Here is a 24489-nt window from a genome sequence, read left to right on the forward strand (position 1 = left end):
CTTCCTGTGTAAACTGGTGCTCCGTCTAGCCATGCGGGAGGGCAGTATGTCACGGCACCTGCCGGACTTCAAAGAATGGATGGCGAGTGCATCAATACCTTGTGCCACGCTGACCCCCTTGGGTTTTTGCTGGCTGCCGACGCTATTCTCCATGTGGCCCCCTCGCGTGCGCTAGCAGTGTCTTGTCCATTGCCATGGCAATGGAAGAGGGGCAACTGATCCTTTCATGCTTGCTTTCGCTGAATCGGTGTTGGCCATCTCTACCTCGCATTGCAATATTCTCTGCCACCCATGAGGAGTGGCACTGTCCTGGGTCCTGAGAACAAACTTAATTTGGTTCCTGGTCCTGCCTTACCCTTCTTGCTCCTAGCCAGAGCATTTTTCAGTTTTATTTTTTTCTCCCCACCCCCCAAACTATTATCTGAGCTTGTTTTTCCATGTCCAAGTCCTTCTGTTCCTATTCTGCTCAATTCATCTCCACCCTGCATTACTGGGGTTCTCCATCTCTTGTAACGAGTGTCCAGCCAGACCATCATACGCTACTCGCGTTCAGTGTCCTGACACTGCATAAATACATGGGTGGCACATTTTTCCTTGTAGCAAGACTTCATGTAGTGCCTTATCTTCTACGGCATGTGCCTGCCAGCTGCCAAGTGGTTTCTCGTGTTCTGCCCACCTCGTGTCCTGATTATCCAGTGGATCTTCTAGATTGTCTCCAAGGCCTCCTTTTAGATACAAAAGCTTAGCGAGATGCACAATATTTTTTACAGGGTTTATTTAATACAGTAATCCTGTCGTTTGCTTCCCCAATTCCCACCTTCCCTTCCTGCATTCCCTTTCCCCTACGCTTATAGGGTTCACTGGTGCTATCTTTTTTGTTTTGAGGCCCCCCCGGTGGCCCTTAGGTGTCCCCCTGACATCCCTCTAGGTCTCTCCCTAGTCCTTAGACATTTCTCTCAGCATCCCCCATTCCTATACAGGATTTCTTCTAGTGCCCTACAGTTGTCCATCCCCTCCTACCACTTGGTCAATATCGGCCCCTCTGCAACCCCCCACTTGTTCGCCAGGTCTCTTTGCCACCACTAGCTCCGTATGGACAAGCCTTTTATTGCCCTCTGGGCTCACTTCCTCCCCAAGATATACAAATTTGGGGCACTGTGGTAATAGCCCTCAACATTCTGTCCCAATAATTCCTAATTCTGAAGCATCCCCACATTTGGAAGATGGATCCCACTATCCTCCCACATTTGAAGCACGTGTCCTTCTCTGCCCTGCCCATCCTGTGTAAGTCTGCCCGTGAGTAATAGACTTTATGTAGTATCTTGACTTGCACTAGTCTGTCTTGTGGACATGTTGACCTTCGTTGCTGCCATCAGGGCGTCCACCCTTTCCTCCTTTTCAAGTGCCCCTAGGCGCTATGCCCGCTTAGTTTTGACTTTGGTGAACTTTGAGGTCGTGAAATTATTGATAATTTGATAAAATGTAATGAATTCCCTTTCCAGCCTTTTAGTATGACGGTTAACTTCCAGGGGCGTGTATTCTGTTATGTCCCATTCCCTTCCGAATTGACTCATTATAGCTTGCTGGAAGCGCCTGAATGCATGTACATCTTTTTGCCCCATTTCAAATGTATTCCACAACTCTTGGAATAGTATCTGTGTCTCCTGCCCACACCCCTTCTGACAAAGCATCCACTTCTCTTGTCTCCCCAATTTGTAAACTTTTGAAACCGTGGGTTCTCCCACAATGGTGAAAATTTGGTGATTACCCCTGTATAGCCCATTTCATTTATGACCTCTTTCCTGATTTCTATGATCCTTTCCCCTGCCGGTGGTATGTCCCTTACTCCTGGGCTCCTGTTTAATATTTGCATTGGTCATATGTTTCCTATTAATGTTACTTCTAGTCTTACATGGGCTGCATCTGCACCCACAAAGACCCAGTCATTCGCTAGCAGAACCTGGGATGCCCAACAATATTTGCGTACACCAAGTCCCCTTCCCAAACCGAAATTGTTCAGTTTCTTCAGAGCTATCCTTGGATTACCCTCCCTCCCCTCCCCCCACATGATTTCACGGACCATGGAATTAATCCCCCTTCAACCCTGATTTGGGAACCCTCACCAGTGTGTTATGGAGTACATATAACAACTTGGGAAGCATGATCATTTTAAGCAGGTTTGCTCTCTCTATGAGGGTCAGAGGTAAAGTCACCCAGTGTTTCTAGAAGGGTCGTTGGATCCTTGGTACCATTTTGGCACATATACAATTACCTGGGCCCTGACTGGAACTATTTGACCACTGAAAGGTAAATTTGGAAGGTCTATATAAAATGTTGAAATACGCTCCATTCCCTAAATGAGTGGACAGACTGTACATGTAACGTCTTATGTTCTCAGGCTACATATCTTGGTGATTAAAGTTTCCATTAATGTGAAAAGGTTAGGTTTTGAACTGGTTTGTAATGCAGCATGTGTGGAGGTTAGTATTTTAAAAAATGTTTTTTAAAATACAGAATAAACAACTTGTAAAAGCAGAATGAGGTTTTAAAACACTTTTTTTCTGGGAGTAGTGAGTATTTATGTAGGAGAAATTCACTTTACCTCTACAAATTTGAATTCTGTGGGTGCGTCTCAATGAAATAACTTTCACCACAAAGTATCCAATCGCCATTTTCAATGTAAGCTTTTTGGAGAAATGCAAAAGCTGACGTGTTGCTACCTTGCAGCTGTACTGTACTACTGTGATCCTTTGCCCTTATTTAAATAAAATTATAGTTGTCTGGTGGGGCAATTTCTGTTCAGTGGTACAGTATGCAACTATGCTAAATCTGTATGCCATTGCTTGCCTTTAATAATTGTATGGCGGCTTGTTTAACATTCCTGGCTGTGATGCATGCGAGTTCCCATGTTAAAGTTAAGACTCATGCAACCCTGAGGTGGAAAATAACAACTTGTGAATGGAAAAGCTAGCCACTTGGCAGCAGTGCAGTGGATGAAAAGGAAATACGCCTACGTTCTGTCCCCTTTCCTCCATACTTGTGGGACATTCCGTCCTTCGGACCGGAGCACTTTTGTAAAAAAGCAATGTCCTTTTATTCTTACACTGGGTACCGCACATGGCCCGTCCAAACCCCGTCCTCCTGAGCTCCACCCCATGCATCACCCTTCAGTCCTTTGCTTCGCGCGGTCGGGCTGGATGCACTAGAATCACCGGGAATTTTCTTTTTATTCCCTTTGTCCTTCCTTCCTGCTCTGGTTCCAGAGTCATCTAGTCCTCAGTCTATGCCGGAGCATCTGGGATTTGTGTCTTGTTCTTCATGCGAACATAGTTTCACAAGGGCGGATCCCCGCTCTTTTCTTAGTGTCTAGGCCTGGAACATCGCTGGGACTTGTGCTTCTATTGCGATTCCCTCCCCGTCCGGGCACTCAAACTTCAGTTTCTGCGGTGAGAGGAGGTGTTTCAACACTTTCCTCCACCTCATTTTCAGCTCTTTATCGAAGAAAAGTAACGTCCGGTAAGTTATTTACTTTTTAGGGCACCCTGGCCAAGGGACTCCTTCCCGGGGTCTTCCAAGACTGGGAGGGGCTTGCGTAGCTCTGTCACAAGGGGTTCCCCTGCAGTGCCCCACTCACCTGAGGTTTCTCTGAGGCTTGCCGCAGTGGACCTGCCAAAACTGGACACTGTTCCGAGGTTCGCCGTTTGGGTTCTAAAGTTCCGCCCAGTTCTTCTGTGGCTCTGTATACCGGGGTTCGCCCTGAGGTCTCCTTTTCTGGAGCTTTCCACACTGTCATGGTTCAAGCTTGCTCTTGAAGGAGCTATACGTCACGGGTTAAAACTGGGAATCTGTGGGGGTCATGTCGTGAGGTACATTCCTCAACTGTCCCACGCTCCTGGTCATGGTGGTACTGTTTCTGTCAAAGAGGCAAAGAAGGCGGTCATGGACCACATGCCTTCCAGAACCAGCTCTGCCGAGGTTCCTCCACTGGAGGCTAATTCTGGGACAGTTCCTAAGATGTCCAGTAAACCTCCTAGATCTGTCGGCCGAGGATCCTTGTTTTAAGGCTGAAGTGTTAAGTCCCTTGAGGAGACAGTTGTCTCACTTTCTCATGTGATGCAGTTCTCCTCGGGTGTAGACAAAATGGCAGCCCAACCTCCATGTTCCACGGTGGCCATTTTGTATAACCTCTTTTACACCAACGGTCACAACGTCTGGTGCTGGGAGCATTTCCTTTGGAGCTGAGCAGCCTTGTCCATGTTACGTGGAGAACAAAAACCTGTTCTGTCCTTCATTCGATTGGTGTGCCTGAGCACCGCTGACTCAGTATTGCTCCCTCCTGGTTCCGCGCCACTGATCGATGTGGATTCAACCGGTGGTGGGCCCTCCTGGCAACCATCCTCATTGCGTTCATTGGGGTGTGCCCCTCACAAGCTGCTCTGCCTACTCCAGCGCCTAGACCTTTGTCTGAGGATGTGTTTTTTGGGAAGTTTCAGACGCTCATGCACTCTGATCCCATCAGGGCGTATTTTAAAGGTCTTTTCAGGGAAATGTACCCTGAACCTCCTGTACCGCCTTCTGTCCCGGCTGTTACTACGTAGGACCTTGTGGTGCCAACTCCTCCTCCCGGACCACGTCCATTACTTCCTCCTCTGCCTCTTCCCATAGAGAATACACAGGCAGCACAGGATAACACTTTATAACCTGAGGCACTACACACAGTGGAACAGTCTTCTGTCCCTGCTTCGCTGGATGAGCCTCAAGCGGCTCAGGACAGGGATGAACAGCCCTGCTCTGTTAGAGCATTCGTGACCGGGTCCTGGATCTGATGGCCCTGCTTGATATTCCAGTACCAGAGGCCCCCACTCCACAGGAAGGGGTGCTTTTTGGAGCCTTTACTCTGTCAGCTCAAGAGTGCACCGGGCTGTTCCTCCAGAAGGACGTCTTGGCTGATGCCCGGAAGGTCTAGGATAAACCCCATACCGGGCTGCATCTCAACAAGAGGATTGACGCTCTATACAAGCTTCAGTCTTTGGAAGAGGTAGAGGTAGCCTTATCGGCTTGTCAACTCACTTTGTCAACATTAGTGGCAGCAGCCACCCTCCAGTCCAAGCCAGCCTCTGCATCATCCACAGCAGCGGGCCAAATCCTCTCCGAAAAGGAAAAGCTCCTTGACGCCTTTGGCAAAAAGCATTTTCTAATTTGACGCTCCAACCTGGTCAGGCTAACACGGAGCTCATCCTGGCGGCAGCCAATCTGAGGCTGTGGAAGGATCTAGCTGATTGCCAGGAATGTATTCCTTCATTAAGTTAGACGACTTCAAAGCTGATTTGTCGGACGCCAGAGTTTTTGTACAATATTTACTGGAAGCTGCAGCACACCACGTAGATGCCTCCGTTCGAGGCCTTCTGGTCGGGGTTGACATCTCCCGCTAAGTGTGGCTCCATGCAACAAAGTTCTCTAAGGAAGTACAGGACAAGCCAAACTTGGTCCTTCCCTGGATTTGGGGGGTTTCCAGATCGCCGTGTGTGCCGAACTGGAGCTCCAGTTGGCGGGCCTCGCCGAAAGTAACACCGGCAAGGTGGTCTGTTTTTCTCTTGCCCATCAGCCTCCTCTGCAGGGACAGGTAGTCTCCCTGACGACAAATCTTCCAAATTATATTTTTTGTTGGTTGCACAAGACTGGTGGGAGGCCGAATCTCGTTTTATCTGGAGGCGTGGCAGACAATCACTGAAGACCGGTCGGTTTTATCCATTGCTCGGGCAGGCTTTCACTTGCCCCTCCTGGCCTACCCTACCCCACCCTTCAGCCCTCTGTTCCAGCAGATCGTGTCGCCCTCCCTCAGAGCTGAGTTACAGAAACTTCTGGACCTCAGAGCGGTGGAGACTGTTCCTCTAAGGGAGCAAGGGGAGGGCTTCGACTCTGGTCTCTTCAGTGCCCAAACCCAACCAGGCTGGCCTGCACACTATCCTCGATCTGTCCCACTTCATTCTTTCTCTTCCCCAATAGAAATTCAAGCTGATCACGCCTTGCCAAATGAAGTCCTCTCTTCGTAAGGGCGACTGGCTCAGTGTAGTGGACCTCATCCTGAGTCCACATCTGAAATATCCGTGGTACTCCCTCGGAGAGTAACACATCCAGTTGCGTGTGCTCCCTTTTGGTCTCAGCTCGGCGCTGCACGTCTTTACGAAGATGTCGGTCATCGCAGCTTTCCTCAGACTGCAGGGCGTTCATGTATATCCATATTTGGACGATTGGCTCCTGCGCAGTCCTTGCCCACAGACGGAATTGATCAATCTCCAGTCTCTCCTCCAGCTCCTGTTCCACCTTGGGCTATCGGTGAACTGGGGGAAATCTTCCATGACGGACTCTCAAAACCTGATTTTCCTGGGTTTCCGTTGGAATCCAGTCGGCACCAAGGTGTTTCTAACGGCGGACAGGATTAGACCCATCAACCACGTGTCCGCTCTTCCTCCAGGCCTCGCACATGAAGGCCTGGTGGTTCCAAAGACCTCTAGGTGTCATGGACTCTTGTGTGCTAGCTCTGCCTCTTGCACGTCTGAAGATGAGGCACACTCGGCTAGCTCTTCGGAGCTACTGGTCTCAGGCTTCGGACCCGGATTCTAAGATTAATTCCAGTTCCGTCTTGCATGACTGATCTGCAATGGTGGTCCTCGATCGACAACCTTTTGGTGCTGGCCTCCTTCCAGGAGCCCTGCCCACAAGTGACAGTTGCCACGGACTCCTCCCTTCTGGGGTGGGGTGCACGTTGGGTCGCCTTGAAGTATTCGGCCTTTGGACACATCAGGACAGGCAGCTCCAGATCAATTATCTGGAACTCCTGGCTGTTTTCCTGGCACTAAAGGCTTTTCAGCCTTTTATCACCAATTAGGTAGTCCGTGTTCGCACAGACAACTCTGTGGCAATGTTTAACATCAACAAGCAGGGTGGCACCAAGTCACCTCTCCTTGTGGACCTAGCCATACATATTTGGGACTTTGCCATCCAGCACAACATTTGGCTCCTGGCTGTACACATCCCGGGTCACATCAATGTAACTGCAGACTCACTCAGTCGGCGGTCAGTTAGGAGTGGGAATTGAACGATGTTCTGTCCAACATTTTCCACCAGTGGGGCACTCCAGAAGTGAACCTCTTTGCGACTTTTACAAACAGGAAACTTTCTCTGTATGCATCCAGATACGACCTTGGGCGTCCTCCCTGGGAGACGCTCTCGAGATTCCGTGGCACAACATGAAGGCTTATGCCTTTCCTCCACTGCCTCTGATTCATCGATCACTCTGCAAGCTCAGGAGTGCATCGAATTGCACTCTCCTCTTCATAGCTCCTTGGTGGGCAGCCAGATTCTGGTTTTTGGAACTTCAGCATCTGTCGATTGTTCCTCCAATCAGATTGCGGCAGATTCCCGACCTTCTTCACCAGAGCGATCACCAGATGTGGCGCCCTTCCTCACAATCATTCAGCTTGTCTGCCTGGTGCCTGAATTCAGATCTTTAGCGCAGTTTAATTTGTGAATAACATGCGCATTATCCAAGTGGCCAGATAACCTTCTACGAGGGCTCAATATGCCACTGGTGCTTGGCTAAACAGCTTGACCCTAGGCATGCTACAGTTGGCACGGTTCTATCATTTGTGTCTCACCTCACAGCTTCGAGCATTCATGTCTTGTCTTGCAGGATTTACCTTCCATTGTGGCCTACCTGTCCAGACAGCTGTTCCTTTTCATTGACTAATCCGGTCATTAAAAGCGATTTTGCATGTCGTCTTCTCTTCCTGCCGTGCACACCCCTCTTCCCAAATGGAATTTGAATGTGGTCTTCAAAGCAGTATGCCATAAACTTTTTGAACCCATTGCCACTACCGATCTTAAATAACTTTCTTGGAAGGGCGCTTTTCTGTTTGCAGTGACATCAGTGAGTAAGCGAGTTCTAAGCTCTTTCTGTGGACCGTCCGTTCCGCAATTTCCATAAGGATAAGGTTGTGCTTCGCACTAAACATTCCTGCCTAAGATGGTTACCGATTTTTCATTTGAACCGATCTATCTCCTTAATTGTCTTTTTTCCAAACCCTGCATCAGATGCTGAGAGTTTTACACAACTTGGACATCGGGCGACCCCTGAAGTTATCACTCGATAGGAGTGAACTCGGGGGCTCCTCACAACTTTGTCACATTGAGATCTGAAAGGGAAACCGGCTTCCAAAGCAACAATCACCTGATGGATTGCCTCCTGTATTTCAGAAGCCTATAGCATCCATGGCCTTCAACCTCCAAAAGGCATCCATGCTCACATTGTACGTGGCAAAGCGACTACTGTTGCTGTCCAAAAGTATGTCCCTTGGGAAACCATCGCCAAGGCGGCTACGTGGGCTTCCCAAACAGCTTTTTGTAAGCATTACTGCTTGGACCTGTGCTCCAGGGCTGATGCCCAATTTGGCCAGGCTGTTCTCAAGAACTTATTCTAGTAAAGGTTGTTTTTTTCCATCCACCCAAGCTAACTGTGGTGCGTGCTTGGGAATCTACCACAAGTATGGAGGAAAGGGGATGGGACGTAGGAGTATAACCAAGTTACTCAGCATAGTGACTACCTTACTCCTAGTCCATAGATCCCTTTCCTCCATAAACCCGCCCGCTGTCCCCTTTAAAAGTATCCTCTATTATTGCTTAAATGGTCTCAGACCTGGTGATGGAAAAGGACTGAAGGGCGAATGCTGGGGCGGAGCTCAGGAGGGCGGGGTTACAGCCATGTGAGGTACCCCGGGTAAAAATGGGACAAAAAATGTTGATGATTTCTTTTTTTTTTACAAAAGTGCTCCTGTCCCGAAGGCGGAATGTCCACAAGTATGGAGGAAAGGGGACTATGAACTAGGAGTAAGGTAGACACTACGGTGAGTAATTTTGTTATAATTTGGGTACACCAGTTACTAGCCAGGTAAATGTCATCCCCTCCTCCCCCCCCCCCTTTTGCATGCTATTTCTTACACCCCAAGAGTTACCACTCGCCAATGGCATGTGCACATTTTGTGGCCTGGGCTACAGGCACATATATTTTCCGGGCTTTCCATACGTAGCTCGCTGAAGCCCAGCCTCCCAAATGATTCCCCAGCTTGTGTTTCCAGATCCCAGAATGTGACTAGGAGCATGAAAGGGGGATGGCCAAGTGGCAGCAGATAAAGACGAACTGATCTTAAATTTTTAGTGAGGCATGATGGGGAGGAAGATGGGGTGCTTCTTTTTATGCGGGTGCAGTTGGTTTTGAAAGTGCAGACTAGAGCAATCTGAGGTGCAGGGAGTGTCGGCCAATACTAGGCCACAAAATATTCAAGGCAAAAAGAGCTAGGTAGAAGGACTAGTTAAATAACTAGTACATTTAGTGTGCTGCATCATCCCGGTAATTGTGTTTGGTAGCGCAGCTTCTCCAAGCCACTGTGTGTGGATTGTGACCCTTAACATGTATTTTCAGTGAATTTCCTGGTCGTGAAAACTGCAGGAAGAGCTTTTTGTATAAGAATGTAGCTGTTGCTCGATCACAATGATGGTTTTCTTTCTAAGGGTCAATTTTTCTTATTTTTCAGAAATCTCCAGAAGCTAAGTCTGTTTGGCGACATTGGCATTCTGCAGCAAAATGGTAATTTGTCAAATTCTTACTTTAACAAGGTGGACCCCGGTGGTAAGAAGATTAAGCAGTAAGTAGAACTAATTTTAATTTCAGATATTCTAACATTACTTAAGTAATGAACGTGTACTTTAATAAAATACAAACGCACGGCTGCAGGTCATTTGTGTATAAGAGCAGTTATGAATCGTGTCATCATCTACAAACGGTGCACACTTGTTTAAAATTCAAAAAATTGGGTCAGCATTTAGATCGACAATATTGCATATTGTTGAAGGGTAAAAAGAAAATACAAATTTAGTTTGAAGTATGGTGGAGCCGCAGTAAAAATGCTCAATGGAAAGTGAAAAGGTAGTTCTAGGAAAGCGTGAAGGGGAGCATCAAAACGCTTGTTGTTAGGTTTGATTTCCTAAAAATGTGCTGTTACTGATCTGATATTTTAAACTTTTTAAGATTGCAATTGCTAGCCGTGCTGTGCACATGCTTTGTTTATATCTGTACTTAAACACGTGCATTTTATTCTTCTGGTTAACATTTACTAGCTCTTAAGGAGAGCCGTCCCCAGACTTCGCCGTGTTGCACTGGTATTACTCCGCCGCCACAGGTAGTTACCCTCAGTTATACATAACACGCACAGGCGCGAAGCGCGATTCGTTTGTGGGTAAGAAGTGTTATTCCCGTTTTGCTCGACTAAGGCGTGATTGCAAAGCTTTGAGCCTCGTGCTTTGATGAGCGGGCTACTTTCTCTAGATTAATTTGCTCTTCTTTGGGTGTATCTTTTTAGTTCTTAGCAATGTATGCAAAAGAAACATAACTACCCTTAAATGACAACTATGGTTTTCTCATTCTTCGTGCCATAATCAAAATTAGGCTATGTGACATTCATAAACCATTTTATAATCCTGCACCTATGACTACAAGATCTTTAAATCGCCATGACCCTGGCATTCACTTTGGGCTAGTTAATGCTTGATCGGTGGTTAAGAATGCCACTGCTCTGGCTGACTTAATTGAATTGCATACATTGGATTGGACCTGATTTTTATAACAGAAACCTGGTTCATTGCAAGCTCTACATCTGTACTTCATCTTTTAGTACCTCTCCATTTCCAAATGAAATGGATTAATTAGTAAACTCGCAGAGGGGTGGGTGCAATTTTTTAAAATTTTTATTTAAACTCAGACTAATAGTAAAACAAGAGTATCTTCAGACTGCATCTGAGAAATCGCAACCAAAGACCTCTGACTTAGCCATTTCAACTTTACTTCCCCTTGCTAATCCCACCCTCCCTAACCCATTTAACAGTGAAACGGGCTCTAAAATGTTAACTTATCTGCATAACACTTCTTGGGAAGGATCATGTGTCCACAAGATAGGTATAGAGTTCAGTCTGTGCGTGCTAACCCTCTTGTGGCTCCCCAACCTTCTTTACCTCCCACCTCACGTCACTGAATAACCACAGTCCCAGTCTGTTAGGTGTGCTTTTCACAGAATTCAGTCCATTCATTTTGCACTGACCCATAGTCACCATGTATTGTTGCTGTCAGGCGTTCCATCAGGTATAGGTTCTTGACCGTATTGACCCATTCTCTTACTGCTCCTCTAGCCCAAACAATCAACATAGGTGTTTTGCATCTCTGTAGCCCATCCAAGTCCCTGATCCAGGCAAGAACCTCATCCCAGTAGGACTGGACCACAACACAACCCCACCCCATGTGCCAATACGTCTCTCAAACCACACCTGTTCCAGCACCTAGAACTCAAACTTTGAAACATTTTTGCTAACCTGACCTGGTCGTACTGCCATCTGTGCAACAGTTTAATGGCATGGAGTTTGTACTGGCATGAGCTTGAGGCCCGGCAGGCTCCCTGGCACATTCTCTGCCACATCTGGGGCAAAAGGTCTAATTTTAGGACTCACTCACATATCTGTCTCAACCTGTCTGAGGATCCCTTTCTCGTATCCACCAGTGCCCTGTCTAGTGCACTGAGTCCCCTTGAGTCCCCTTGTGCCCAGAGCGGAATCTAGATCTTCTTGAATGGGATGAGTTCCCTCTGAATTTTCTTTCCAGTCCTCCCTTGTAAGGACGTCCTTCAATTATAGATGTGAGAAGACGATAGCTTGCCCAACCCCAGGGTCTCTTCCAACTCTGTAACATAATAAACATGCCTTCGCTCCGCATTTGTCCAACCCTTTCTAAACCCACCTCATACCAAGCCTGTAGCCTCTAAGGGTTCTCCGATACCAGTACCCAGAGACGCCCCAACAAAGAGGACAGGCTGGCCCTGGGAACCCAGAGCCATTCTTGGACCGTTGCCGGTTTTAGGAGAAAGTTATCAAGCCCCACCCACTGCAAATCTCCCCATTGTCTGAGGTATGGGATTAAAATCCTAAACTGGGTCGCTTTATAGTATAGCTGTATGTCAGGGAGCCCTACCTCCTAGGTCCTTTGAGAGACTCCGTGTCAGACTAGATACCCTAGGGTTCTTCCCTTGCCAGAGGAATCATGAGGGTATCCTTTGTCGCTCTGAAGGAGTTGGGGGCATTTGAAATAAATACAAAATCTTTGGGTGAACCACCATTTTAATTGTGTTCAATCTACCCATCCAGGATACAATCAACTTAATCCATTTCGCTAAGTCTTTCTCCAATTCTTTGGTCAGTGGGTGGTTGGCCGGGGGAGAGGGGGGAGTATGTCTCATAGAGATCCTTTAGCTCCCTCATGATATTAATGCCCAGGTACCTTAGTGTTCCCAAGCTCACCTTCATGCCCATGGTGGAAAACTGCCCCTCCTTGCTGTTGCGCCTTTTGTCCAAGGGAAAAGGACTGACTTGCCTGTGTTTTTGAACCCTGCGAAGTGTCCCTATTGACCAATCACATCCACAGCCTCTGAGACAGAGGTCAACGCATTCACCACGTGTAGGAGCATGTCATCTGCATATAGAGCCAATTTATAGGTCAACCCGCCCATGATAAACCCCTCAACCTGTGGGTCCGGTCTCAGTCTCTGGGCCATTGGTTCCAGCGACAGCACTAAGAGCATGGGGGAAAGCAGGCAGCCCTGCCTTGTCCCCCTTCCCAGGTGGAACCACCTTGAGTATCCCCTGTTAACTGCCACGCAGGTCCTCGGGGAGGAGTAGATTGCCCTGATACCACTTAGGAGTCTCTTAACCACCATCCCAGTTTGGTTGGGACCGCCGCCTTGAAGTCCCTCTCCACCCTGTCAAAAGCCTTTTCTGCATCCACGGAAAGGAGTGTGGGATCACCCTTCATAGCCTGGGCTTCATTAATCAAATGGAGTGTTTTCCTCAGTGTCTGCACCTTGGCGCCCACCCACTAACCCCACTTTGGCTGAGTGTACAAGTCTCCGGAGATGTTCCTCCAGTCTTGCAGCCAGGACCCTAGCATAAATGTCGATTAAGGAGCGAGAATGGGCAGTACAATCCACATGATCTAGGGTCCCCGCCCTCCTTTGGTATCGCAGAAATTAGGGCTTGGACAGAGGAATCCGGTGCCCTCCCTGTGTGTAGGATATCATTGAAAAGTAGTGCCAGGAAGGGCAGGATGACCGGTGAGGTTTTATAAAAGCCCCGGGGTGGAACCATCCTCACCTGGTGCCTTTCTGGGCCAGAGGCGTCCTATGGCCTTATGAATTTCCTCGCTCGTAATTGGAGCATCCAGGACCTCCGAGTCACCCTCGGATCTGGATGGCAGCGGACCCCCCCCCCCCCAATGTATGCAGCAGTCTCCCCAGTGGTGGCCGTCCCTTCACTTCTCTATAGAGCCTCGGAAAACGAGGCAAATGCCTCCTGGATCCCCTATGCTGTATTCTCACGATTTCCCCTCACTCTCTACTTCCCTGACCATTTATCTGCCCACTGTCCCCTCGGCCTTGCGGTGAGAAGAGCGTCGGCCTTCTATCCTTTCTTATAGAATTTCTGTTTTAGAAACTGTAGGTTCGAAGTATTTTCCCCCTCCTTCAGACCCCTTGCTTCCAGAATACGGTCTTCCCTTTCTGCGGGAGCTGACTGAGCCCTCCGGTACAGTGTGCTTATTTTGTCCCTGAGCCCTTTTTCTATTAACGTACGTTCTCCTCTTGCAGGCTCCCTCCCTGATCAGCAAGCCCTTCCATGTAGCCTTTGCTGCATCCCATACCGCTGTCCTACTCACTTCTCCCATATCATTGATGGCAAAAAATGATTTAGTGCTATTCTCTAGGTCTTCTCTGAAGACCTGGTCCTTCCACAGTGAGTCGTTATACCTCCACTTAGTTTCTTTGGTACAGGCCTCCCTAGTCGATGTTCAGACACGATATCCTAGTCGTGCCATGAGATCGGGTGGATCCCAGACTCCCTAGCCGCATTCCAAAGATCCCTGGTGACCTACAGATCGTCTATCCTCATGAGAGTACCATGTGGTGCGGAGTAGAAAGTGAATCTCCCTTTCCTGCGAGTGGAGGGGCCTCCATATGTCCCGAAGGTCATACAATTCCATGGCTATTGCTAACTCTGCATCCCCTTGTTTCTGGCGTTCCTGGTCTCCCACATATCTGGTCTGCCTGTCCAGCCTTGTGTCCATCCACACATTGAAGTCCCCACCAAGGATAAAATGCCCCTGGGCCTCATTATTTTCTCTAGGGTTCTTTGCAGAAATCTCTTCTGACCCTGATTCGGGGCAGAAATTCTTGCAAAGATGACCTTTGTTTTCTTGATCTGGCCAGAGATCAGAACAGATATCCCCTCTGCATCCAACCAGACCTTGACACCTGTAGCCCTTTCCGAACCAGAATCCCTAACTCTGCTTTTCTGACAATACCAGACCCCCAATATTCCCTTCCAATATGCCCACAAGGGATCCTTTCTGTGATCTGGTTTCTTTCAATACCTGACATTTTGAATTCCCTGGCAACCAGAGACCTCTTGGTAGGGGAATTAAGCTCCTTAACATTCAATGTACACACTTGCAGACTGTCTCCCATCGCAGCCCTGACTCTGTCAGCTATAATCAATTCCACTGACCAACATGACCCTCAGAACAACAGCACTACCCCCCAATACCCCCCTACTGACAATTCCACTCCAAACGGTGAACAGAACATGAGCCATTGTATAAGAACTAGGTCCCCTAACCGCCCCACTCCTTCCCCCTTGCCTCCCCATGGTGCCTGACCCTTTCCTGTTACCATCACCAGGTGAGTTCGAACAACCAAACCAACTTGGAACCCATGTCTTCCCATAGAACAACTTCAACTCTGTGCCGCCAGCTCCAGGACCTCTACTTTCCCCCAGAGAATTGCACACCTTGAAAATTCAGGTTACATTTCGTTCAGTCTGTAGGCCCCGCCTCCCCCCTGGGTGTGCCTCGGGGGTCAGGCCCTTGGTGCACCCTTTCCACCCACCCTCTACGTGACACCTCTGGGGGTACATTCAGGGCATTATTTGGAGGGGTCGAGTTCAGCTTCATAAACATCCTATAGCCTGGGATTCTTTTCCTCCTCCAACCCTTAATACGCCTCCCTCTGTTGCCATTGTTCTCTTCTTGTGAGCCCTGCACTGTTCCTTCCTCCGCTAGCAGTTCCCTTGTGGCTCTACGTATTTCCTCTTCAGTAACTAGCCTGTGTGTCTGCCCTGTAGCACACTCCTTTACCATTTAGCCACTTTGTCAGCGGGAGGCACAGCCGCCTCTTTGAAAGAGTCGGAGAAGAGACACCCTGGAAAATAGTAACCATTGCCATGCCCATCACTGCTCCCCTGCTGTTCGTCTTCTCCAGTATTTTGAGTCTGTCTGGGTAGTGGTGGAATTGTACCAAGACCGATTTCGGGCCTCCAGGTGGTCGGCCAGCTCTGTGGACCCTCTCTATTCTTCTTGTCAATCTTGGAAGGTTTGTAATCTTCCACCTCCTGCAAACTCTCTTCCATTTTGTCCAGTCTCACATTGATCTCGTCAACTTTGCCCCACTACATCGGCCTTCATGCCCCTGATTTCCTCGAATAGTGAGGGCACGTCTTTTTTTTTTTTCTGTTGCCATTTTTTCTGTTGCCATGGAATCCTCTCCGCCAGCCTCCATAACCCCCCAAATTATTTGCTGCTCCAGCCCTGTACTGAAATACAAAATCAGCTTGCTGGCATTTGAAATCTATACAGGGTCACAGCGCCACGAGGGAACTCTCTGGCGTGGCCTCACCTTTCCACTCCGCCCCCTGCCAGGGTAAAGGACCAAGCGAGAAACCAAATGTCAGAGAATCCCATAGCACAGTGTTGGGGGTAGAAGGGTGGAATGATTGTGCTGTGTCCCCCACCCCCAAAATCAAGGTCCTCTGGGCCTTTCTGCTTATATTGTGCTGTGGGACCCCAATTTGCTCGTTCCATGCTTTTACATTCTCACTCTGCCTCCTCTAGGTGGTAATTCCCCCTGTCTGGGGGCTTGGTCTGGGGAGGGCACACGTCCAGTGGTTGGGGGCCACTCACCTGGAGTCCTCGCGACTATCCGGCTGAAGGTCACCCATGCTCTGGAGTGTTGCACCTTTCCTACAGCTCCAGTTGGTGGTTCAGGGCTCCCTCGTGCCACCCCCAGCAACCTGGGCGACTGTGTCCAAGGTCAGACCCTAAGCCCCGGGTGCCTTCCCTTCGCCTCTGGCTGAATTAAACTCAAATATGGGCCCCCTGTCTGAGCTGCCTCCACAGCAATAGATCCCTGGGTGTGCTCTTTAACTCCACTAGACTTAGGCTTCAAGGTCTCCAGGTCAGTGGGCCTGGGAAGAAGAGGCAGGCACATGCCCCAGGACTGCGGGTCCCCCTCACCTCAGTTGTCGCCTTCCACAGTCGTAGGTCTGGTCCTCCCCATCTGCAACAGCCTGGGCTATTCCTCCGTGTCCTGTGTATCCCTGTGGGAGCCGTGGCCTCAGATACCACAGGGCGCTGGGGGGCTCAGTACACCAATGTTGGGGGGGGGGGGGGGGGTGGGGGCTCACCTCTCCTTCCAGCACATTATCAATGGGCCCTTGTTTCCGGGCTGATGCAATTGTTTTTAAATCTTCTGATGTGAACGGATTTTGAACCTCCAATTTAGGATGAGTTATCCCAGATATATGCTTTCAACGTACAGTTCGAGGGGATTGTGTCCTCCGACGTATTCCACATCTATGACCGTAATGAACAAAGCTGTGCTGCTTCAGTATTTATTTTTTTTGGCATACTGCATCGACGTCGATACGCTGTCCCTCAAGGGTCGACGTCACCGGATGTTATATCAAGGACGCACGACGCCTGTAGTGTCATGATCTCTGCTTCCAAAAGATCAGGACTTGCCCAACTCCCTTGGAAGCAGACCCATAACCCCGGTTCCGAGTGCCAGCCAGTCCCAATTGGGACCTTTTGGACCCTGTCCTGGCGCTAGTGGCACCAGGCTCATAAAGATGCCCAGTCCCAGCGCTGGAAGCGCCGGGTTCATAATGCTTGGGTGGACTTACCTGCAGCAGACCATGCTGCTTACCTACCTGCCAGTTGAACCCCTGATCCTCTTCTGTTTGGGACTACTTTTCCTGTTGGGTGGGGCAGGAGCCACTCCCTAGGTTCAGAACACTGGAACTCTTCTGGAAAGCAGGAACTCTTTTCTTACCTAGGCGTGGCTGTGGAAGGAGGCACCTAAGCACTACAGGAGGCTATTTAAACCACACCCTTTGGATGAATCTTGCTTTGCGTTATTCTGCATTCTCTGCAGCAGAACGCTCATCGTGTCTTCTGCTTCTGATCCTGGGCCTAAGGGAACAAAGGCTTACCATCCTGGAATCCAGTCTTCAGCAGCACCTGTAAAGACCAAGAAAGAACAGGTTAGCACTACGGTCTTCAGTGGCAGCGCATCTCTTACCTGGTCCATCGGCTGTCACCAACGCCTCGCGCTGCATTCCGGCATCTGAAAGACAAAGGCTTACCTACTCTTCGCATGCTCCGGAGGTCTTCGCACTGCATTCCGGCATCTGAAAGACAAAAGCTTACCAGCTCTTTGCACGCTCCGGAGGCCTTCGGCGCTGCATCCCGCATCTGAAAGACAAAAGGTGCGTTTAAAGACATTGGGCAACTTTATTACTCACGTGCCATTACTCCTTCCCACGCCGAATCCAGTGGGTATTCCAGCACCCTTCAGCTTCTCTAAAGCTCCGAACTTGTACCTGCAAGATAAAAGGAACAGTTAGTGCGCATCGTGAAGCAGGCTACAAGCGCTTACTTACGTGCTTCCAGGCGCTTCTATTCCTCACGCGGGTTCGATCCTCAACTCTCATCAGCCCGCCATCCGCCATCGCCGGAACCCTGCAAAACAAGAGATATCATTACAAAAGACTTAAGACATTTGAAGTGCCCAGAACTTACCGTTCGTGCAGTTAACGACGGACAGCAGTCCTCTGAGGTCAAGAGGCCTGCACCCTTATCCAGTGAAGAAACTAGTTACGGCACCCTGCCCCGAGGCAGATGGAGAGCTCGGCGTTCACTTACCTAAGGTGAGGGCGTTAACCTTTGGGGTTCTACAGGAGAAGAGAAAGGGAAGAGGAGAGAGGCACCCAATAAACCCAGTTCATTAATCCCATATTTTCTATCTGCAGACATCTTACTCTTCGAGTCAGACATACAGTGCACAGAGGTCCAGCCCAAAGAGCCAACCGTGTGTTACACATCACCTTTGAAGATACGGCATTCACCCAGTCAAGACCGGCGCCTCTGCGGGAATCAGGTGAGCGTTACATGTAGCCTCAGTTCTGTTTTTTCCACGAACGTGTTTGCTTGGGAATCTCTGCGCGCTCGGTGGTTCTACTTTTGTAGCGGTTCTTCTACTTTGTATTGGCAATGTCTCCATCCTCTTGTACCCCGAAGTCGGGCTTTTAAAAAGTGTCGGGACTGCAGTTCCAAAATGTCCATCACAGACCTGCACGACGTCTGCCTCTGGTGCCTCGGCGAAAGCCACGCCACCGATGACTGCCAGTCTCTGACATCGAAGGCCTTGCGAGAAAGGAAGAAGTTATCGGTAAGTAGGGTTTCTAAAACCCAAGTTGAAATCTGCTGGCCTTTCAACCAACGACTCAAGGGGTGACTCTCTGCGTCGGTGTAAGTCCAGGGGGGGTCTCGGTCTCGGAGTGGTTCCCGCCATTCCTCTGCCTCTTCTAGGCATTCTCGGAAGCGGCGTCACCGGTAGCCTCCCCCGTTCTTGTCGGAGGACTGCGCCAGAAGGCGGGTGACTTGTCCCACCAAGTATTCGTCACCGTCCGAATGGGACTCATTCCGCCAGCAGATGGTGATTTTTGAATCGCAAGGCACCATTCCGTCTGCGCCTTCGAGAGAAGCCGGCAAGGAACGAGCTAGAGCCACCACTCGCACGCCTTCGTGCTCGGGCGGTCGGCGCGATCATCCTCGAGACCGTCTGAGCCTGTGAGGCCTTCCAAGAAGGCATCTGCACCGCGTCCATCGAGGGACTCTCTCAAGGCTCCAGCTTCGAAGAAGTCATCGAAGTCATCGGCGCCTCGGTCGACGTCGAAGCCTTTTGAGGAGAATTTGCCAGAGGTGCCCCGGAGGGCTGCGTAAACTGAGGAAGGCTCTCTGTAAATCCGTGAGGCCTGTTTTTGAGCCTTTCTCTACTCTATCAAGATTGGATTTATTCCAACTTTTGGAGTATATTTCAGAGGTGGAAGAAGGATCTGATGAGGAGAGGGTTGTGCCTCCTGAGGTTCCTGATGACCTGTTGCCTGGTCAGTCAAATGGAAGACTTCCGTCAGTCCTTACATGACGCCAGTGGTCTTGACATCTCTCCGTATAGGCGTCTCATGTCGAGGGTGACGGAGTACTTGGGGTGGTCTGCTCCATCTGTTTTTCTTCAGGATGATCTGACAGATATCCTGGACCAAGGTCCACCCACTGACCCGGTGTTGCCATTTCATATGGCTTTGCAAAGAAGGGTGGCGGCGGCTTGGACTGCTCCGTAGAGTCTCCCAGCAGTGAATAAGTTGCTTCCGAAAAAATACCGTACAGCCAGTGGTGACTCCCAGCAGTGAATAAGTTGCTTCCGAAAAAATACCGTACAGCCAGTGGTGACCCCCTGCTACTTGTCAACGCACCCCATTCCGGAGAGTTTGGTGGTGCAGGCGGCTATGGCCCCAGCGATGCAGGCTGCGTACCCTACCATCCCTCCTGATTGGGACGATAAGCGCTTTGATGATTGGGTGAAAGTTTTTTCCTCTGGCGGTATGGCTTTAAAGGCAGCCAACTCCGTTTGTGTCTTGGCAAGATTCACTCACACTCTGTGCAATTGTGCATCTTTGGCGGCTGAGCATATTCCCAAAGGGGAAGAACTGGATGGTTTTCTAGCCCTTGTACAAGACGGCAAGGATGCCATTTGTAAATCTGTTCAGTCGGGTCTGGACATGGCAGACTGTCAGCCGGTCTATGGCTGTGAGCACCTTGATGCACAGGTTTGCGTGGTAGTGGAAGTCGGGGTTTGCTCCTGATGTGCAATCCCAGCTTCTCAACATGCCCTTTGATGGTGCCCATCTTTTTGTCAGCAAGGCTGATGAGAGCCTTGAGAGGTTGCAGACCTCCAAAGCTGCAGCAAAGTCTTTGAGCGCAGCAGTACATCAACCTCCGCCTTTTCGTCCTAGGGGACTGCAATGGAGGGGAGGTTCCTTTCGGTACTACTCTTCCTTTGGTAGATCGAGAGGCGCTGCCAGTCAAAGGTTCCACCGTAGGAGTACCAGAGGTGGAAAGCAAGGGACTCGAGGTGCCAAAGCCGCTTGGGCAGTTGCCTCTTTGCCCTCAGGCACCACTCGGTCATGAGGCCATGTCCCATGGTTCGCCGGTTGGGGGCAGACTGGCGCAGAATCTTGGAGAATGGCGTGCCATTACTTTAGGATATGTGGGTTCTGGAGATCATAACCCACTGCTACTGTCTCCCTTTTCGGCAGAGGCCTCACGACAATCCACCGGGGAAGCTCTTTGAAGCGTCCAGATCCGCCCCTTGCGCAGGAAATCCTATCCCTGCTGGAGAAAGGCGCCATAGAACTGGTGCCTGCAGCAGAGAGGAACAAGGGATGGTATTCCCCTTATTTTTTGATCCTGAAAAAAGACTGGGGATTGAGACCCATGATGGACTTGCGTGGGCTGAACAAGCTCCTCAGTAAGGACACATTCAAATGGTAACTCTATCTCATGTCCTCGAGGCCCTTCAACTGCATGATTGGTTGATGTATCTAGACCTCAAGGATGCTTACTTTCATGTGCCGATTCATCCAAAGCACAGGAAGTACCTGAGGTTCGCGGTTGGTGACTCGCATTTTCAGTTTCGGGTCCTGCCGTTCGGATTGACCTCCGCCCGAGGGTCTTCTCCAAGCTGATGGTGGTGGTGACAGCGTATCTCAGGAAAGGGGGGATTCAAGTCTACGCCTACCTGGAGGATTGGTTGATCAGGGCGCATTCTCCCGAGCAAGCCATTTCGGGGCTGACCAATGTGTTTCCATCGTTGCCTTTCCAGGTGCCAGGATGTGATTTGAATTTGGTTCTAAAGTTCCTAATAGGATCTCCGTTTGAGCCCTTGCATTCTTATCCATTGCGACTGTCCTTTTAAAACTGGATTTTTAGTTGCGGTTACTTCCGCATGCAGAGTGAGTGAGTTGCAGGCACTTTCCGCCAAACCACCCTTCACTGTGTTCCATAAGGACAGGGTTGTCCTTAGGGTGCGGCCTTCTTATCTTCCGAAGGATGTGTCAGAATTCCATTTGAGCGAGAAGGTAATTCTTCTGGTGTTTTATCCTCCTTCACATCTTGACAAGGAAGAAGAGAGGCTCCAGAGGTTGGATCCTAGGAGAGCTTTGAGTTTCTATCTCTCACGGATGTCCCGGGTCAGAGTGGACGATCAGCTCTTTGTTGGTTATGCCGGAAGGTGTTTAGGTCCGGCTGTTTCCAAGCAGACCTTGTCCAGATGAATAATTTGACAATCTCTGAGGGTTACCGTTTGGCGGGAAAGGACCCTCCAGTAGGCTTATGAGCTCACTCTACTAGGGGTGTGGCTGCCTCCACTGCCCTAGAGAGGGGTGTTCCGATTCGCAATATTTGCGAAGCAGCCGAATGGGCCTCTGTCCATACATTTGTGAGACACGATCCCTTGGACACATCCATGGGCATAATTTGGCCTTTGGTAAGGCAGTCCTGTATTCAGCAATTTGACTGGTCATTCTAAAATTCTAAATGTGTAAATTCTTTTCCCACCTCCATGCGTTGGTACTGCTTTGGGAGTCTGTCATAGATGTGGAATATGTCGGAGGACACAATCCCCTCTAACAAGTTACTCTCTTACCTGGTAACGGTCTTTCGATGGGATGTTCCTCCGACGTATTCCACATCGAACCCTCCCAGCCTGCCCCGCTACAGAATTTCTTTTGCGATTGCAGCTTATGTTTTCGCAAGGCTTTCTGCAGTCATACTGGCAGGAGATTGGTGCCACACGTTGTGGGGAAAAAACTACAACTGAGGCTCCGGGCGTCGTGCATCCAAGATATAATATCTGGTGACGTCGACCCTCGACAGACAGCGTATCAACGTCATGGATGCAGGATGCCTACGCCGAAAACAAAATTCCGAAGCAGCACAGCTGTGGTCATTACTGTCATAGATGTGGAATACGTCTGAGGAACATCCCATCGAAAGAACGTTACCAGGTAAGAGTAACTTGTTCTTCTCGCAAATGCTCTTGCTATACTATCCTTTGTATCAACCCTGAGGATCTGCCAGTTTGTTCTTAGAGAAATTGGAAAATTTCCTAGGAATCAACTCTCTCAAGTACTCTTATTTAAGGGAACTTTACCCTTTGGTGTGATGTTTTAGATGGCCCTGACATGGTCAAACCTAATTAATTAGTTTATGCCCATAGTGTCTCTTCACTTGTTTCCTCACCCCCTCACTGACCGTAGCACTGCCTTGATCTAAAATTGTTCATAGGGCAAGGGATCAGTTATGAGACTGTTCCGGGCTCATGGTCTGATCATTGTTGATTTTTTACAATTTCAAAATGACCTTTCCTCTCTTAAGAAGCCTGATCACCTCACCTCAGTTTGTGTTAAGGACTTCTGAACAGGAACTTTCTTCAGTATTAACATCCTTTATATCGAAATCCACATGCGAATATTACTCCCAAAATAGTCAATAAGTGGTATTCTGGCTCTCGAGCAGGATTACTGAAAAAGAATTGTGGCCGAGCCTCAGATAACCTTTCCTTTAATGCTGCAAAGACTGCCATTACCACCTATAAAAAGTTATCTTTGCTGCTAAATCTAGTTTCCTTCAGAATTACATTAATTGGGGAATCGTTAAGCCCAAAGAACGTTTTCATGTAATACATTTCTCTAATCTGTAATGCATATCTTCAATTCGATCACCTACCCCTGAACTGGTCATTGCATGGCACTGGGGCCGAGTATCTTCAGGTGTGTATATCTCTACCTGGTCCCTCCGCTCTGCCAATGCCTGCTTGATTGCTGTTCCCCCAGCTAAATACTCTGGTATTGAGGGCAGAGCTTTTTCCATTGCAGCAGCAGTAATTTCTAATGCCCTTCCTCTGTTACTCTGTTTTTGGCTAACTATCTGCCTTTTTGTGCGCTCCCTTAAAACCCATTTGTTTTAACCCACCCATCTCTCTTCTTGTATCTCCTTGCCTTCACCCACTTGCTGCTTAGCACCAAGATACCTCTGAGCGGATTTTGCGCTATATAAATACCTCTAATGTAACATAACAATGAGTTTAATGAGTCCTTCTTGAATAAAGTTAGCACAATTCAAAACCATATTGAAGCTAATCCCAACACTTCTCAAAACTTTTTACATGGAATACATTCTGACAATTCATTCTGTCCCTACTTTGTTTTCTCTAGTTTCCTCCAGTCCGATACACCCATTGATTATGGAATTAAAACCTACTAACCACAATTTAGACCGTCTTCCAGCCTGTTTTAGCAGCATATCCAGGTCCGCATTAAGAGAATTCTTAACCGGTTTTCTTCACTCTTCTTTTTCACAAGGATCTGTTCCTAAGGAGCTAAAAGGATGAAATGTAAACCATCTGTTAAACAAAGAAAAGAAAACTTATGTTGCAGAATTTAATCCTATTTCTGCCTTTTTATGGCCAGCAAAGACTCTTGAAAAACTGCTCAACTGCAAAACTTTATGGAAGAAAATAATCATCTTTTTGACCTTCTTTGGTTTGGTTTTAGGCCATCTCATGGAACCTAGACCACACTCGTGACCGTTTAGGACGATAGTCTAAGATCATCTGAAGATCTTCCATTGTTGGTCTTGCTCGAGCTCTCAGCTGCGTTTGACACGGTCGACTTCAACATACAGTCTAGATTTATTGAGGTTGCTCGTGTGTCAGACTCCTTAAGATGGTTTGCCTCATTTTTATCTGACCAAGCCCAACAGGTTAGGATAGGAACTTATTACTCAAGTTTATTACCAGTTCTTTGTTGGACTCCATAAGGTTCCTCTTTATGCCCTTTATTGTTCAACATCTACATCCAGCCACTTGTGTGCAGTTTTTCAAAGTTCAATTTACACAATCACTTTTATGCCGATGACGCACAAATGTACATGCATGTGAACAACTCCTCTGATTCTCAAATGCATTGTGGATTGCACCGTTGAAATCCAAAGCTGGATGATGTCCAATAAACTGCAGCTAAATACCTAAAAAAAATGAGGTAATTCTTTTGGCCCCAAGGATCTTTTGAGTAATTCATCAATGCCCCCCTTGTCCTGTTTTGATTGGCTTTCCTACATCTTGCGCACAACGGGTTAACACCTGGGTTATATCTGGGGAATCAACCTGG

General features: G+C 48.7%; 1 protein-coding gene across 1 annotated transcript in view; it reads left to right on the top strand.

The window, feature by feature from the left end:
- Positions 1-24489, top strand: part of FBXO33 (F-box protein 33) — a 370960-nt gene that overhangs the window by 106470 nt on the left and 240001 nt on the right. Inside the window, exon 2 of the mRNA XM_069637492.1 lies at positions 9591-9701. Coding sequence (XP_069493593.1) covers positions 9591-9701 — 111 coding nt within the window. The remainder of the gene's footprint in view (positions 1-9590; positions 9702-24489) is intronic.

This window comes from Ambystoma mexicanum, chromosome 14 (assembly GCF_040938575.1).
Source record: "Ambystoma mexicanum isolate Mex_15411 chromosome 14, UKY_AmexF1_1, whole genome shotgun sequence".
NCBI classification, from domain to species: Eukaryota; Metazoa; Chordata; class Amphibia; order Caudata; family Ambystomatidae; genus Ambystoma; species Ambystoma mexicanum.